This window comes from Schistosoma mansoni, chromosome 4 (genome assembly GCF_000237925.1).
Source record: "Schistosoma mansoni strain Puerto Rico chromosome 4, complete genome".
Lineage (NCBI taxonomy): Eukaryota > Metazoa > Platyhelminthes > Trematoda > Strigeidida > Schistosomatidae > Schistosoma > Schistosoma mansoni.
In genome coordinates, this window is record NC_031498.1 from 31,973,852 (window position 1) to 31,991,159 (window position 17,308).

General features: G+C 37.9%; 2 protein-coding genes across 3 annotated transcripts; one reads left to right on the forward strand and one right to left on the reverse strand.

The window, feature by feature from the left end:
- Positions 1-4,262: 4,262 nt before the first annotated feature.
- On the forward strand, positions 4,263-4,541 carry Smp_171360 (hypothetical protein; the record flags this gene model as incomplete). Its single annotated transcript, XM_018797512.1, has 1 exon — positions 4,263-4,541. The coding sequence occupies one exon, from the start codon at positions 4,263-4,265 to the stop codon at positions 4,539-4,541; it is 279 nt and encodes a 92-aa protein (XP_018652546.1).
- Positions 4,542-13,515: 8,974 nt separating this feature from the next.
- On the reverse strand, positions 13,516-15,079 carry Smp_090120.1 (putative alpha tubulin; the record flags this gene model as incomplete). 2 transcript variants are annotated; one of them, XM_018797513.1, is made up of 3 exons in its annotated part: positions 15,017-15,079; positions 14,341-14,978; positions 13,516-14,301 (listed from the first exon to the last, which is right to left on the reverse strand). In XM_018797513.1, exons 1-3 carry the CDS (start codon positions 15,017-15,019, stop codon positions 13,587-13,589), a joined length of 1,356 nt encoding a protein of 451 aa, XP_018652548.1. In that variant the 5' UTR covers positions 15,020-15,079. The 2 variants fall into 2 exon arrangements, with proteins under 2 accessions (XP_018652548.1, XP_018652547.1); XM_018797514.1 differs by having other exon boundaries at positions 13,587-14,301; positions 14,341-15,045.
- Between the last annotated feature and the right edge of the window lie 2,229 nt (positions 15,080-17,308).

The following is a 17,308-nucleotide window of genomic DNA, read 5'->3' on the forward strand; positions in this document are numbered from 1 at the left end:
TATAGCCTTATTTCACAAGCATTGTAAGCAAAGATGGATAGTGGCTAGCAGTGGAATCCAGGAAGCGCGCCACTTCGTCCTATTTGGGACTCGTCAGCTGGATGTACCTGAATCTCAGAGTTGATGTTCACTCTGGGACTTGAACTCAGTACCTTTCGCTTCAAACGCCATCACGTTATTCATTCACCATGATTTTTCACTTTCCCTATTTTTTGTTTAACTTCTTTCTAGATATTCTTTTATAAATAATGCTTCCATCATCTAAATTTTCCGGGATTGATCTCTTCCTTGTTGAGTTGGAACATGCATATGATTTAGTTCTTTTTGGCAAAGACCCTGATAAAATACAATCTTCTGATCACCTTGAAAATCAATGAAAGCAAGTTTTGGATATTTTTCTTTACCTCTAAATGCAAAACACTCCTTAAGGATATGTCTGTGCCAATGCTTAAATTAATGATTAGAAGTGAATTAACTGGATGTGCTAATCATTTCACTTATCTTTGGAGGGTTTGTTTCTGACGAAATTTCAACATGAACCCAGAAAGCTCGATTGAGAACATGTGATAACTGCATTCTAGGCACGATAATTATCTGCCAACTAAGATATGATTACACTGAATAACAGTTCTTTCTGTTTTACTTTCTGGGCTTGAAAGTGGCCCTTAACAGTAAAGAATGTTCTTAGTTTACTAGTATTTGATCGAGGTGTGTTTAAAGTATTTCTCATGTATGTTGAAGCCACCGAGTGAGGAATGCGGAAGTTAGACATAGATTACTAAGTAAAGATGATATTTCAATTGATGAAGCTATTTATCTTTTCCGACTAGAATGACTGTGACATGTATTACTTATACCTAACTACTACTTACCTCAACATACTGTGATGGCTGGTGTTGGAGTATATTTGAAGAAAGTTTGAGGCCGCCTTATCAAGACATGATACAAGTCCATGCATTTATTGATTACTGAACTGAGCTTCATAGATAAGTTCAGTTTCACTTTCTAAGGTCTGGGCGATTATCGTAACCAATAATTGAAGACATTATGTGATATGGCTCAGAATCGCAGGGATTGGTGCAGATATATTCAATCTTTGTGTTCCCTCACATACTGAGTTTTAAAATTATCCCATAATTTTTTATTCCATGAATTAGTTCTTTCTTCTTGAATCATATTGTCGATGTCTAGTGTTTTCTACAAACACCGATACTGTTGCCATTTCTACATCTCAAGGATTTGCCACAACAATTTCATCTAGCTGTGCTGATATGGTGGGTTCTACGTTGCTTATAGCTGACTGACTGACTGACTGACTGACATTAGTGTTGTTAGAAGTAGGTAAAAGAAGAGTAATATGAAACTTGGCTAGCTATTCTCTGGTGAATTAGTTTGTTTAACATTAATGAGTATTTACAAAATATTTGGTTTTATCATCCATAAAATCGAGTGTCAATTAGCTTTGTATCAAAATGTTTTGGTTACGTTGTGGTGTGTGCTACTGATGTCGACAGATATAAGTAGTATGTATCATCAATCGAAAGTGAAATACTTGGCGGAAGAAAGTTAAGAGGACCGAAGAAACGAGAACAAGAACAGAGAATGATTAGTGTAGAGATGAAGGAACAATAAAGTGTGAGACAATTGATTGACATTTTTCAAATGAAATACTTACTAAATGGCTATCAGATTTTACTAAGGGATCCCGTAACTTGCATGTCCAAATACATGTGGTTGTCCCAACTTGTGCTCTCATTCACTACAGCTTGCCTAATGAGACTCACAGACTTTGATGCACTCTGGTTTAAATGATACAATCAAATAAGTAGTCATCAGGCTAAATAGTAGAAATCATCACTTTGCCATTCAGGTGTTCTGGTTGGAGGTTTGGGAGTGTAAGACTTCTCACAGTCCACTGAATGGATATTGAACACACTAATGGAGATAATGGGTCTAGTATCGTCAGTGATGAACACGGTGGATCTGATACAGATGTGAGAGCGAGGATCGGCAAAGCAAGAGCAGCATATCTACAAATGAAGAATATCTGGGACTTAAAACAACTGTCAACCAAAACCAAGATCAGAATTTTCAATACAAATGTCAAGACAGTTCTACTGTATGGGGCGGAGACGTGGAGAACTACGAAAGCCATCATACAAAAGATATACGTGTTTATTAACAGTTGTCTAAGCAAGATACTTCGGATCCGTTGGCCAGACACTATCAGCAACAACATACTGTGGGAGAAAGCAAACCAGATTCCAGTGGAGGAAGAAATCAGGAAGAAGCGCTGGAAGTTGATAAGACACACATTGATGAGACCACCCAACTTCATCACAAGGCAAGCCCTCACATGGAATCCTGAAGGTCAAAGGAGAAGAGGAAGACCAAAGAACACATTACACCGAGAAATCGAGATAGATATGAGAATAATGAACAAGAATTGGCTAGAACTAGAAAGGAAGGCCGAGGACAGAGTGTGTTGGAGAATGCTGGTTGGCTACGGTATACTCCATTGGGAGTAACAGGAATAAGTAAGTAAGTAAGTATCCTCAGTGTAGGAAAAAACAAAATATTTGTCCCCTACTGTGCCAATCACTTATCAATACTGAATGCAGTCGAACTATTGGATTCTAACTCTTGTCATCTAAATGTAACGAATTTGTCATCAGAACTGAAGATTCTGGAATATTTAATAAAAACAAGAATTTATAAGTCAACTTTTCTTCATGATTCCGTATTTGATTATTATATTAATCGGCTTCATATCAATGTTAACCAACTGTAGTACCTTAATAGTACAAATCATACGTCTAAGAATCTTCTCCATTTGACAATCGACTCCACAGAGTTGTTAGTATTTCTATCGCTACCGTGTCTAAACATACATATAGATATATGTTTCCTCTTGACTTTGATGTTTTTGCTAGTTCTAATCTAAGGTTCAACAGTCTAAGAGACTAGTCTTCTGTTTTTTCTCTTGAATGTATCCGAAATTAATTAAACCTGGATTTATTGACGCTTATTTCCGGTTTGTTTCACACCATAGAAACAATCGATCGATTTTAGACATCCATACATCTCTCTCTATATATATATAGACGTACATTGCAAACAACTTTAGTCACATTTTTTTGGCTCATGTAGAATGGACAAAAAAAAGGAAACAATGTTATAGTTGAATAATAAGCGAGCGATAGATATACACATACAAAGAGAGTTAACCATTGGCATTGTTCAATTTACCTACCTTTCACACCCACATTCAATTAAAGCAATATAGTAACTAGACAAAATTTAATAAAAATATTAACCCAAGGTTGGTTAAAAATCAATTGAAGTATATGAGAAGATATATATAATATCTATGGCTGATTTCCGAATTGTTGTTAATCAATAAGTTGAATGGGCTAGATTTTGATAGTGTTCTGTTTGGTTAATTATTTCATTTAATTAAAAAGTTTTCTTATAGTTGAAATCATGAGTTAATTGAAGATAGACCACCATCGAAGACCTGGAAGCACTGGACGACCGTTTTGTCCTATCGTGGGACTCCTTAGTGGCAGTGCGCATCCACGATCTCGCCTCGCAAGATCCGAACCCAGGACCTACCAGTCTCGCGCCAGATCACTTAACCGATAGACCACTGAGCCGACCGGCATCCACCGGTGTTAATGTCTAACTTCAACCAATCCACGAAGTTGAGCAACTGTTCACTATTGTCTTCAGTGAGATGATATCTCACAACAGACCTGATTGAACTCCACTGGTCACTGCTTCTCACTAGAACTCCAGGAAATATCTCTTGAAGTCAGTCACTAGTGAGCACTAGTGAGCGCACTGCTGAGGAGTCCCACGGCCGTCCAGTCCTTCCATGTTTTCCATGGTGGTCTAGATTTAATTGACTCATGATCTCAACTATTAAAATTATAATAAAATAAGATGGAAAATTACTAAAAATATATAGATATTTAAATTGTATGTTAAAAGTATATGGCCGGTATATTTACGATATTCGCAGCTCGTCCGTTGTTTAGTAAAACTATCGTTTTAAGACATTTGAATGCTATTCAATCTGTTTCGTGTTCAAGTACCAGATGTATTTCAACCGTTGAAAGCGCTCAGAAAACAACTTACAAAACAAATCTGGCTCTCCGTGTTCTTGATGAAAGTGACTTGACTGATATAGATAAATTTCTATGCAAGCAAAGAATTAAAGCTGCTTTATACAGCTGCGACGAAAATGAGCAGGGTGCAGAATGTTTTTGGAGTCGGATTCCAAAAGTGGAGATATAGAATTTGTCGAGAGATACCAAAATATAACAGTACAATTAGGACTCCATGCTGACGCGGAAAAAGTTTTAAAAGATCTTCAAGATGCTGGATTGACTCCTAAATCCTGGATATACGCCTCCTTTATACATCAAAGTTGTGTCGTCGGAGATATGAGTCAAAAAACGTTTGCTAGCGTATGCTCCGAGTTGCTGGATTCAGATCGAATCGTTAAATCTATTCTCAGATTCTACACGGTTACATGAAAGCCAGACTACCTGAGGAAGCTTCTTCTACGCAGGAATTACTATTTCAAATGGGTTTGTAGTCATCAAAGTTTGCATATGAAGGCCTTTTGTCCGCTTACGCTGATATTAGTAACAAAGACAGTTTATTAAGAACTCAAGATGAGGCTTACGCTATACTCTCTTCAATAGATGACAATAAAACAGAAGCATCCCACGAAATCTCACCACTTTTACTCTTGGATCTGTACACAAGACTAGTGTATTCGCTGGTAAATACCAATGGAACGTGAAATGAGAATTCAACAAAATTACTTACGATGGGAGATCATTTTTCGTTGGAGCTTGCTAATGACACTGTCAAAGTACTCTTAGAGAAAGGATGCTCAGCTGCTGCTCTGGAAATTTTTAAAATAAAACATAATTATTAAGAACAAAATGATTATTTATCTACATTACCGGTTTATGATGCTGTTGGTGGTTTGGATTACAAAACACTTGAACATTTCTGGCATGCTTTTAATGTGAATACTAAAGAGCTGGTTATGCTTAGAAATAAATATAAATTGTATTTCTATCAGACTGGTAAACTATTCAGTGAATTGGGCGATCGATTTCAAGCCTGTCTCGAAGAGAACAACCTACAAGATGTTATTGATTTATTGGTTTGAATAATTTTTCCTGGTTAGCATTTTTTTAGCGAGTTAGTTTCCTACGGGATGGGGTCACTAACCCCATGCCCAACCCTCTTCTTTTATCCGGGCTTGGGGCCGGCAGTAGCCCCCTGTGGTGCTACAGGCGGAGTTTATTGATCTATTGAAGGACCTAAATAAAATAAAACACAATAAAAAGAATTATTTATTATACTAACAATTCTCTATCACCTCTTGGATTTATTCATTGTATTTACGTTAATTTTCTGTTATCATCATGTTTTCTTTGACTTTCATCGATCACTAAGTAGAATTTTGATGAAACTATAGGATATATTGACGAACTTGACTTACTTATTTACACCTGTTAACCCTCGTGGAGGAGCATAGGCCGCTCACCAGCATTCTCCATCCAACTCTTTCCTGATCAATCCTTTCCAGTTCTCTTCACTTAACATTCATCCTTTTCATATCTGTTTCTATTTCCCCACGCAATGTGTTCTTTGGCCTTCCTCTCTTTCAATCCCCTTCAGGATTCCAAGTTAGGGATTGTCTCGTGATGCAGTCTGGTGAGTTCATTAATGTATGTTCTATCCACTTCCAACGTCTTTTCCTAATTTCCTCTTCAACTGGAAGCTCGTTTGTCCTCTACCATAAAATGTTGTTGCTGATAGTATCAGGCCAGTGAATGTTGAGTATTTCGCGTAGACGATTGTTCATAAATACTTGTACCTTCTTGACGGTGGATGTAGTAGTTCTTCATGTTTCAGCTCCGTACAGTATAACTGCCTTGACGTTCGTATTGAATGTCGAACTTGAACTATATGGAAAATAAACCTTAAATTTTGGGGCACCTTATTAGTTGTTTAAATCAAAAAATACTTTACTAAAAAGGTTATGAAATTGAATTGGTTACATTGGTTTTTACCTAACCTAGGAATTCGATATGATTTATAATCGATTTTTATAGTCTTAGTGTAAACTATTTGGAAGTGGATCGGATATACATTAAGGAAATCATCAAACTGCATCACGAGGCAAGCCCTAACTGGGAATCCGGAAAGGAAGCGGAAAAGAAGAAGGCCAAAGAACATATTACGTCGGGAGATTGAAGCACATATGAAAAGGATGGATGTTAACTATAAAGAAGTAGAAAGGATTGCCCAAGAGAGAGATAGATGGAGAATGCTGGTGAGCGGCCTATGCTCCTCCACGAGGGGTGACAGGCATATATAAATAAGTAAGAGTAAACTGTTGTCATTCTAAAAATGGAACTCAATCATTCGATATGGAATCAGTATATGCTGGATTCTTCTATCGGCTTATATCTGATGCCTATAGTTTTCAAAATATTTATGAAAAAGCTAACTGGAAAAAATAGACGAAAACAGTATGAGAATCATGTAGATCAAAATGTCTGACCTTCTTTTTAAAAGGTAATTCATACAAAACAAAACTATTTCTATTCAGTAAGTTACAAGTCATATGATTTGATTGAATGTTTACGATGTAAAAAGAAGTGAAATTTCACTTGAATCTTCTTCTAGATATGATTTTTACCTCGGTACCCTGTTATTCTCACTATGTAACGATACCAAAGCTCTGAATTGGTTCTAAAGAAATGTGTTATCTAGAAAGTTATTCATGAAGTCTGTAATTTCTGGCATTACTTCTAAAAGTAGTTAACTCGAATGTGATTGACATATCAGTACTATATATAAGTACACTGGCGGCCTATGCTTCATTGGGGGTAACAGGCGTAAGTAAGTAAGTGAGTAAAATATAAGTACACTAAAAACTTATGAGTTGATCATCTCTGAAATTTGCATATTCCTTAGCTTTTTATAATATTGTGGTTTGTGTTACTGACGTCGACAGATATAAGTAGTATGTATCATCAATCGGATGTGAAATACTCGGTGGCAGAAGGTTAAGAGGATCGAAGAAAAGAGAACAAGAAAAGAGAATGATTGGTATGGAAATGAAAGAACACTGAAGTCTAAGACGATTGATTAACATTTTACAAATGAAATATTTACTGTATGATCCTCACAGTTTACTAAGACGGTTTGTAAGTGGCGTGTTCAAATACATTCGATTGTTCCCACTTGTGTTCTCATTCACTACAATTACTTACTTACTTAAGCCTGTTAACCCTCGTGGAGGAGCATAGCCCCCCCCCCACCAGCATTCTCCATCCAATCCTGTCCTCAACAATCCTTTCCAGTTCTTTCCAGTTAACATTCATCCTTTTCACATCTGCTTCTATTTCCCAAAGTAATGTATTCTTTGGCCTTCCCCTTTTCCGCTTCCCTTCCGGATTCCAAGTTAGGGATTGCCTTGTAATGCACATTTGTCATTTCCTTAATGTATGTCCTATCCACCTCCAACGTCTTTTCCTAATTTCCTCGTCAGCTGGAAGCTGGTTTGTCTTCTCCCTTAAATCGCTGTTGATGATAGTATCCGGCCAGTGAGTGCTGAGTATTTTGCGTAGACAACTGTTTATAAATACTTGTACCTTCCTGATGATGGATGTATTAGTTCTCCATGTTTCAGCTCCGTACAGTAGAACTGACTGTCTTGACGCTCGTATTGAAGATTCTGACTTTGAAATTAGTTGGTAGTTGTTTTGAGTTCCATATGTTCTTCAATTGTAGAAATGCTGCCCTTGTTTTGTCAATCCTCGCCTTTACATCTGCATCCGATCCTCCTTGTTTATCAACAACGCTTCCCAAGTACATGAATGTTTCCACCTCTTCCAGAGTTTCGCCATCAAGTGTGATTGGGTTGGTGTTCTCCGTGCTGCATTTGAGAATCTTGCTTTTTCCTTTGTGTATGTTAAGGCCTATTGATGCAGAGGCTGCTCATTCACTATAATACTATTGACTATATATAAATCAATCTATCCATTAACAATAAACACTGTGTACTTTCAAAATGATTCATTACAAACATATGATGATGATTATCAGTTGCCTTTTCCCCTTCCATTAAGAAAACCGAATTTCATTCTCAATATCATATTAATGAACTAAGTTTATCATATGATCACAAAAAGTTATTATATAAATTACTGGTGATTTATAGATGTATATATTGTATAACTCAATGCCATCATCGTCATCATCATCACCATCACATGAGTTATGCATTGTACATTATAAAGTGTATTAGCTATTTATATTTTAGTACAATGATCATCAACTTCATAGTACATAAAATTGTACTTAATTACAAACCAAAACTTTCATTTGAATAGAAAGAATAGTGTAATGAATGAGAACATCAAAGGATACAACTGAATGTATTTCAAAAAAACATTACAGAACCTCTTAGTAAAATCCGGGGAGTATACAGTAACTACTTTATTTGTAAGCAAAGATGGATAGTGGCTAGAAGTGGAATCTAGTTTGACGCGCGTTTCGTCCTATTTGGGACTCGTCAGCTGGATGTACCTGCATTTCAGAGTTGATGTTCACTTTGGAACTCGAACCCAGTACATTTCGCTTCAAATGCCATCACGTTATCCACTCGGCCACTGAGTCCTGATAGCCACTTGCTTGTGCAATGGGGTGAAGTTGAAATTCAACTTAGTATTGTTTGTTTGAATCTTCCTATTGATGTTTTTTGGACTGCAACTGGTCAGTCTCCAATTGGCATATGTGCATACTGTGTGTATTGCCTCGATATAGCCTAAATTCACAAGCATTGTAAGCAAAGATGGATAGTGGCTAGCAGTGGAATTCAGGACGCGTGTTTCGTCCTATTTGGGACTCGTCAGCTGGATGTACCTGCATCCATTTGTAAAATGTCAATCAATTGTTTCAGACTTTATTGTTCCTTTGTTACCATAACAATCACTTTCATTTTGAGTTCTCTGTTCTTCAATCTCCTCAATCTGCTGCCGCCAGGCATTCTACTTTCGATTGATGATACATACTACTTATACCTGTCGACATCAGTAGCACATACCATGCTCAAGTTAATTGAGATTATCAAGTCAAACCTTGGTAATGGCACTTACAAACTTTAATTTTGTTTCAAATAGTGTACAGTTTCTCTTTTCTGTTCATTTACAGTCAGGTATTCATGAATGAAACCAATCTGAGCCATCATCTGTTTTGTCGTGATGTTAATTTGACTGTTAGATAGAAAGGGAGGTTAAGATCATGGAAGAATGAAGGACTGAACACACTGTTTTTGTACGCAGAGCTTAGGCTAAAACTGGTGGTTAGTAACAGCCTATGTTGTACATAAGATTTTCATTTGCATTCCTATTGAACTGACTCTTCTAGCTCTATGTATGTTTTCAAAGGAAGCTTCTGCTGAAGCGAAGCGGCCGTAATTGACTAGATGCTAAAAGATTAAGCTGTTGACTAACTTCTGTAATCCTTTTGACAGCCAGGCAGGGTAATGTTCGGGAATGAGTTTTACAAGAGGTATGGTTTAAAAAGCGTCAGTGAGAGCAGTTCTGTTGTGTGCTTGTGGAACGTGATTCCCTTAAGTTTAGAATGCTCGTCGACTCGCTGTTTCGAACCCAAAACCTTCAGACCCCGGAATGAGCGCTTAATCTTTAGACCACTATCTTAGAACCCAATGGTCTACAGTAGATTGTATTCCAATATAATATAAACAACCATTTCACGCAATAGTAAGTATGGAATTTATGTAAGCATTCAGTACTTAAAATACAATAGAGTCACCTAACACACTAATCGATTTTAAAGACATAAGAATAGTGATTTCAAATACATTTCCAAATCACTGAAATATAAATATCCAAAAACACAGATAATATACGTTAAAGCTACGGTTTAACTACAATTCAATATACTATTGAGAGATCCATTGACCATTTATTCAAAACTAAAACATTTTAAAGATTAGTAATTACGGGAACTATTTTATGTGAGAATGTTATTGTTTCTTTGACGCACACTAACCCCAAATACGTTAGTGTACTTGACTTTGAGACAAGCATTCATGTGTAAAAGGTCGGATCTACAACGCGTCAGTGAGAGCAGTTTTGTTCTATGTTTGTGAAACCTGGCCTCTCCGAGTTGAGGATGTTAGACGTCTCTCTGTGTTCGATCATCGTTGTCTCCGAAGGATTGCTGACATCCAGTGGCAACACCATGTTAGTAATGCAGAGGTTCGGCATCGTGTGTTCAGGCGCAGAGACAATAATTCAATTGGTGTCACCATCTTGAAACACCGACTTCGGTGGCTTGGACATGTTTTACGAATGTCGTCCTAGAGAATTCCATGTCGTGCATTATTTGCCGACGCTGGGGCTGGTTGGAAAAAGCGGAGAGGTGGTCAGTGTATGACATGGTGTCGTGGCATGAAAGAAAGCTGCAAAGGGCTAGCTTCTGTTGGCCCTTCATGACTCCCTGGCTGGGGTCCGAGAGATGGTGCAACACAGTGGCTAGAGACGTTATCAGATATGGCTCAGAATAGAAGCTAGTGGCGAACCTGCTGTAACCTTCTTTTACTTTCTTCATAAAGAGTGGTTCTAACTTTCTTAACTGAAAGAGTCTTCCGGTTGTACATTTCAGTCCCCCTTATCTTTTCATCCTTTCTCTTCCTATTTTCATTATATTGTGTGGCGCATATGTAGACAATCGTTGTAGAGTTCAAACTTGAAAGATGAGTGGTTTAACTAATAGACCTCCTTAACTGTTTCGTTTTGATCATAACAAGATACAATGCTATTTTTAGTAACCTTGTTTATTCAATTTCTTTTGTAAATGTAAGTCATAAATCATAACTCTATTATTTATATCAAGGATCGATTTCTTCAATTGTTATCGAGATATCTAATTACTTGACAGTCTAATTCAAGGTAGTGTATTTGTTGGTACATCCTACATGAAGCCTAGCTGAAGTTCTAGAAAAGTTTATTTACAGTATGTTTAAGTAAAATAGTGCTCCGTGAAGATAAACTGGGTATCTCTATCATTTTGATGTGGTCCACTATTTTCGCATGATACTTTAAACCCCAAAGATGTAGATGAAATGTTTTACAATGATTTTATAAGCCCCCGATCAGTGGTTGGTGACTTCGCTCAGAATCGATTTCAGTGGTTCAGAGACACTCTCCTTTTTCTTAATAAAGGTCATGAGTTCCATATATAAGTTTACATTCTATCTTCTCGAACCCTAGTTTTGATGTTTAGTTAACATTGCTACCACAAATATCCCGACTAGTTGGCTACTGAAATTGCTAATTTGATCTTGTCATATTGGCGTGGTATGCGAATTAAGGCTAATGCAAATTTCTCTCAAGCTGTGCATTGATTATGACTATGATTTTGTTAATGAACGATTTACACTTTTCAGTTGATAAACCTCTACGTTAGTTGGTAGGAGCCAATTTTATTTATTTAAACGCATAAACATTGGTACACGGAGGCACCAAATATATATGCGCCACACAAATCAGTCGATTTGTGTGAGGGCTAGAATACTACCTGGGTACCAAAACCGAAGCAGGTGGTTTTCTTAGGGAGCCACACCTGGGGCCTTCGACGTGAAGGTCTAATCCACAAGGCAGTAGAGCAACATCTCAAGATGTAGTCCCATGATAGCCGGTAACTAACAACTGGTTTATACTCCATTTGTTCCTTCAAGACACTGGAGCCCATATGTACCTTTGGTTTGGAATCAGGGTTCTCCAACTCCACTAGGTAAACCCTCCGTATCCACCAATCCGGTTAAAGGGTCGGGGATTTGCTTTTCGCCCTCTCTGTTTCGTAAACAACACCCCGGCCACGAGAAGACAGTGAGTAGGACTTCCCTGACAGAGGCTATATACGCGTAGCCAATGTGATAGCATTTCGAGAGGCAGAGCGGACTCTCCCCGCTCTCGGCTGTACCAGGGCATTTGGAGGCGATAGGAGCCTAACCAAAATATGGAACGACCAGTGAAATAAGTAAAGGGAGTCAACTGTATGAGACCAACAGGATGGTGTTAACAAGAGATTGTGCTGTAAGTAGCCTACCAGTTTGACATTTTGAAGATTCATTTATTGATGACTGTCGGAGAAAAAAAGGAATGCTTTGATTTTGACCCAGTAGTGTATGTACAAATACTCTTGGATCAGACCTTTTATATGATCATGTAGTAATGCTACGGGAGACCCCCATGCTATTGAAGAAACTCTTCAGTACTCTTTAAATGCCAATTGGTCGCCGCGGTTATTTTATTTACATCAAGCAAATCACATTATGCATTTTCGAATTGTGTTAACCACTGCATATTCTGCAAATCTATTGCATAATAGACAAGCCGAAAACATTACTGAGTGCTTAATTGAGGTCCCCAACTTGTCTAAGTCAGATAACCACTGAGAACCTGGGCTCAATTTCCGGTTGCGCACCACTGAGGGGTCCGGTGCTAAGACGATACAGCCATCCAACGCTACCAGATCTTTGATGGTCGACTAACTTAAATTGGTTCACGATCTCAATGAAACCCAACAACCTCCACGAACTATACCGTTAATCACTAAGTAATCCTCACTACTACTAATTTATTAAATAACAAGTAATCAATCAACATCCCCATACTCCTACTAACAAATGTTGAGAAATATTAAAAAACCGCAACCGTGCTTTTGCTTTCGTTTAAGTGAAAAGACTACAACCTATTTTATCAGTGTTGAACGCAGTTCGGCCAATTAGAAATGAGACATGTGATGAGTAAGTGAGAACATTGTCGAGTTTGATGGCGAACGCTGGATAGGCCATCAATGAATTGAACACGGATAAAAGAAAGCCAAAACAAGACAAGTAAGTCAACTCCGGACTCGATGACTGTTGGTTCACAGTTGATACGAAAGTGAGTGGGCCCCGACCGGGATCTAGCGACTGAATACCGTAGATTCACAAATCGTTTCCCGATTTGAAGTTAACTAATCCTTACATCTGTCAGCTAATTTTCTGTGACTGATCTATAGATTTCGTCTGGATGGTAGGATGTCATAATTAAGTGATACGTGAGTTTCTGAATCTGAATGCCTGGATGTTGCAATCTATGAAATACGAAGTACAGAAATCCCAACTAGTATAAGTATGACAAGTCCTAAAGTATTCACTTCGTAACGCTACCACATGACTCTTGAGTCTACTAATGAACACACCAAACCCCTAACTAATATCCCATAATTCATTTCCAAGACGATCTAGTCACGTTTAGTAGTGCGTTGGCACCCAGTGGAAATGTTTTAAGCAACTTACCTTAATCAAAAAGCCTATATTAGATGCTAGTCTTATCAACAGTTAAGACGCTACACAGGGAAAACTCCACAGCATTGACACAATGGCACACGGAAAAACCACAAGTAGTTATAAGATAAGTATATTAGGAACGAGTAACAACCAGAAACATAACACTCAAAAGAAATGAAACCTAATACTCTTCACCTTCCCCTTCGCCCTCGCCATCAACGCTGTCAACACCGACCTCCTCGTAATCTTTCTCAAGTGCGGCCAGATCTTCACGAGCCTCAGAGAATTCACCCTCTTCCATACCTTCACCAACATACCAGTGTACAAACGCACGTTTTGCGTACATCAAATCAAATTTATGATCTAGACGCGCCCAAGCTTCGGCTATTGCGGTTGTATTACTCAACATACAGACAGCACGTTGAACTTTTGCCAAATCACCGCCAGGAACAACTGTTGGTGGTTGGTAGTTTATACCTACCTTGAAACCTGTTGGACACCAATCCACAAACTGGATAGTACGTTTAGTTTTTATTGTTGCTATGGCAGCGTTGACATCCTTGGGGACAACATCACCACGATATAACATACAGCACGCCATATATTTGCCGTGACGAGGGTCACATTTCACCATCTGATTTGCTGGTTCGAAGCATGCATTTGTGATTTCTGCAACGCTTAACTGCTCGTGGTAAGCCTTCTCAGCTGAAATTACTGGTGCATAGGTAGCCAACGGGAAGTGGATACGAGGATAAGGTACCAGATTAGTTTGGAATTCCGTCAAATCCACATTTAGCGCACCATCGAAGCGCAGTGATGCAGTAATGGAACTCACTATCTGACCAATTAGACGATTTAAATTTGTGTAGGTTGGACGCTCTATATCTAGATTCCGTCTAAAAAACATTGTTTAATTCACTGAAACAGCAACTTACCGACAAATATCATAAATGGCCTCGTTGTCAACCATGAAAGCACAGTCAGAATGTTCTAATGTTGTATGTGTAGTCAAAATGGAATTATATGGTTCAACCACAGCTGTAGCAATCTGTGGTGCAGGATACACAGCAAACTCCAATTTCGATTTTTTGCCATAATCCACACTCAAACGTTCCATCAGTAAAGATGTGAACCCAGAACCAGTACCACCGCCAAATGAATGGAAAATCAGAAACCCTTGAAGTCCAGTACACTGGTCAGCCAACTTGCGAATACGATCCAAAACTAAGTCCACTATTTCTTTCCCAATTGTATAATGACCGCGAGCATAGTTATTAGCAGCATCCTCCTTACCAGTTATTAATTGTTCTGGATGGAAAAGTTGACGATAAGTTCCAGTTCGCACTTCATCTACTACAGTTGGTTCTAAATCTACGAAAACAGCTCGTGGCACATGTTTTCCAGCTCCTGTCTCACTGAAGAATGTATTGAACGAGTCATCACCACCTCCAATAGTTTTATCACTTGGCATCTGTCCATCAGGTTGAATACCATGTTCTAAACAATACAACTCCCAACAAGCATTTCCCATTTGTACACCAGCTTGACCAACATGTACACTGATACATTCACGCTGTAAAATATAAATTAAAATGTTATTCAATTGCTTACCATTTTGATAAAGTTCAGAAATAACGAAGCAGAAGCACACGTAACACAACGAAAATTTAAAATGAATCTAACAAATATGGCCGCCTCATGTATTATATAGTTTATTGAACATCTATTATTTAAATTCTATTGGTTAATTCATTACCATTACTTTGCGTTGATTGGTTAATTTAATGTTATGTCTTACATTCTAGAGAATTCTATTAGTTCTTACTTCAAACTGGAGTGAATATATTGGAAAAATTTATGTTGCCAATTTGAATGGATGGTGAAAAAAAAAAGGAACCAAACCGCCTTATTTCAGCCTGTATTTAGACTTCATATCTGAAATTTCATGAAAGACCCAAAGATAATATTCTCATGAATGACCTGATGAAGACAATAATTGAAATTATTATTATTATTTAAACATATAAATATTGGTACAAAGAAGCATCAGATACATATGCGCCACACAAATCTCATTTGATTTGTGTGAGGGATGTGATACTGACCAGGTGACCAAACTGAAGCAGATAGTTTTTTTAGGAGGCCACACCTGGAGCCTTTGACTCAAAGATCTGATCTATAAGGCAGTGGATCATCGTGAGGAGATGCAGTCTCATGGTAGCCGGTGACCAACAGTTGGTTCATACGCCATTCGATCCTTCAGGATACTGGAGCCCATGTGCACGATTGGTTTGGAATGAGGGTTTTCCAACTCCCCTAGGTGGACACGGCGTGTCCACCAACCCGGTTAAAGCGCCGGACATTCGCTTTTCATCCTCTCAGTTTCGTAATCAACAGTCGTGGCACGAGAAGGCAGTGATTAGGACTTCTCTGGTAGAGGTTATATACGTGTGGTCATGTGAGAGCATTTGGAGAGGGAGAGCGGACTCTCCCCACTCTCGACCGTACCAGGGCATTTGGGGGCAAACTTAATATGTGAAATTTCATGAAAGACTCAAAGATAATATTCTCATGAATGACCTGATGAAGGCAATAATTGAAAACTGAGAAAGTATTTGATATGTATACTTTTTGACCTTAAAAATGTTCCGTTTTAAGATCTTTGAACTTGATATATCTCTATTAGATGTTAAAGTTGATTGACGTTCTGGAGAAGTGCTCTACTGTATCTCTATTGACCTGAAAGTTAGTAATCATCAGTGTAAATCATAGCACAAGTGGGCCATCGACCTAAGTAATACCATTATTTCATATGAGCACAGTAAGAGTTAAAATGGTAAAAATACTAGTGTAAATGATAGTGAGAAACTAAACAATGCAAAATATAATTAGTAATATATCAATAAAATCAACGGATAAACTAATAGAGTATCAATACTCAAAATCTTAAGGAAGATACTTAAACACTTACTTGCTTACTTACACTTGTTACCCCTCGTGGAGGAGCATAGGCCGCCCACCGGCATTCTCCATCTAACTCTATCCTGGGCAATCTTTTCCAGTTCTTCCCAGTTAACATTCATCCTTTTCATATCTGCTATTTCCCGGCGTAATGTGTTCTTTGGCCTTCCTCTTTTCTGCTTTCCTTCCGGATTTCAAGTTAGCGTTTGCCTCGTGATGCAGTTTGGTGATTTCCGTAATGTATGTCCGATCCACTTCCAACGTCTTTTCCTAATTTCCTCTTCAGCTGGAAGCTAGTTTGTTAAGGAAGATAATGGATACATAAATCTGAACTATTGTCATCTGTTTTTAGCAATGTCACTTAAGTTTTACAGTTATGTATTATCATCAGCTCGAATAACTGAAACCATTAAGTCTATATATTCAGATATGGCTAAAACCAACAGTCAAATACTCTGTAGACTTATACCATGTCTTACTTCAACCCTTTTTCACCCTATTCTTACAGGTTGGAGTAGCAGGTATTTTGATAATGAGCAGTAGATATCTCGCCTACTTCATAAATCAATCTATCATATCTATATAAGAACTCTCGTCTAAATTAGAACGAATAGTTTCACAGTATTTGAGCGCCGAGTTGATGTAAGACATTAAATAGGAATAATATATTTGTAAAATCTCAGCGAATGAATTTGTAGTAAATCCAACGTTTCGCCTGGCAATCTGGTCCAAGCTTTTTCAAGGAATTATAATCAAACATTAAAATTATCGAATATAAATAGGTACATGGTTCTCACGTTATACATCAATAGGGCACATAGGCCACAAGTTGTAACACCTAATAACATCTGAATTTTTGTAAGTTGTTTTGAAATGTGTTAGTCTCTTGTTTGTCTACTTTGCATTAGGGAAATGGGACATTATTTTTCGTATCCCTTATAT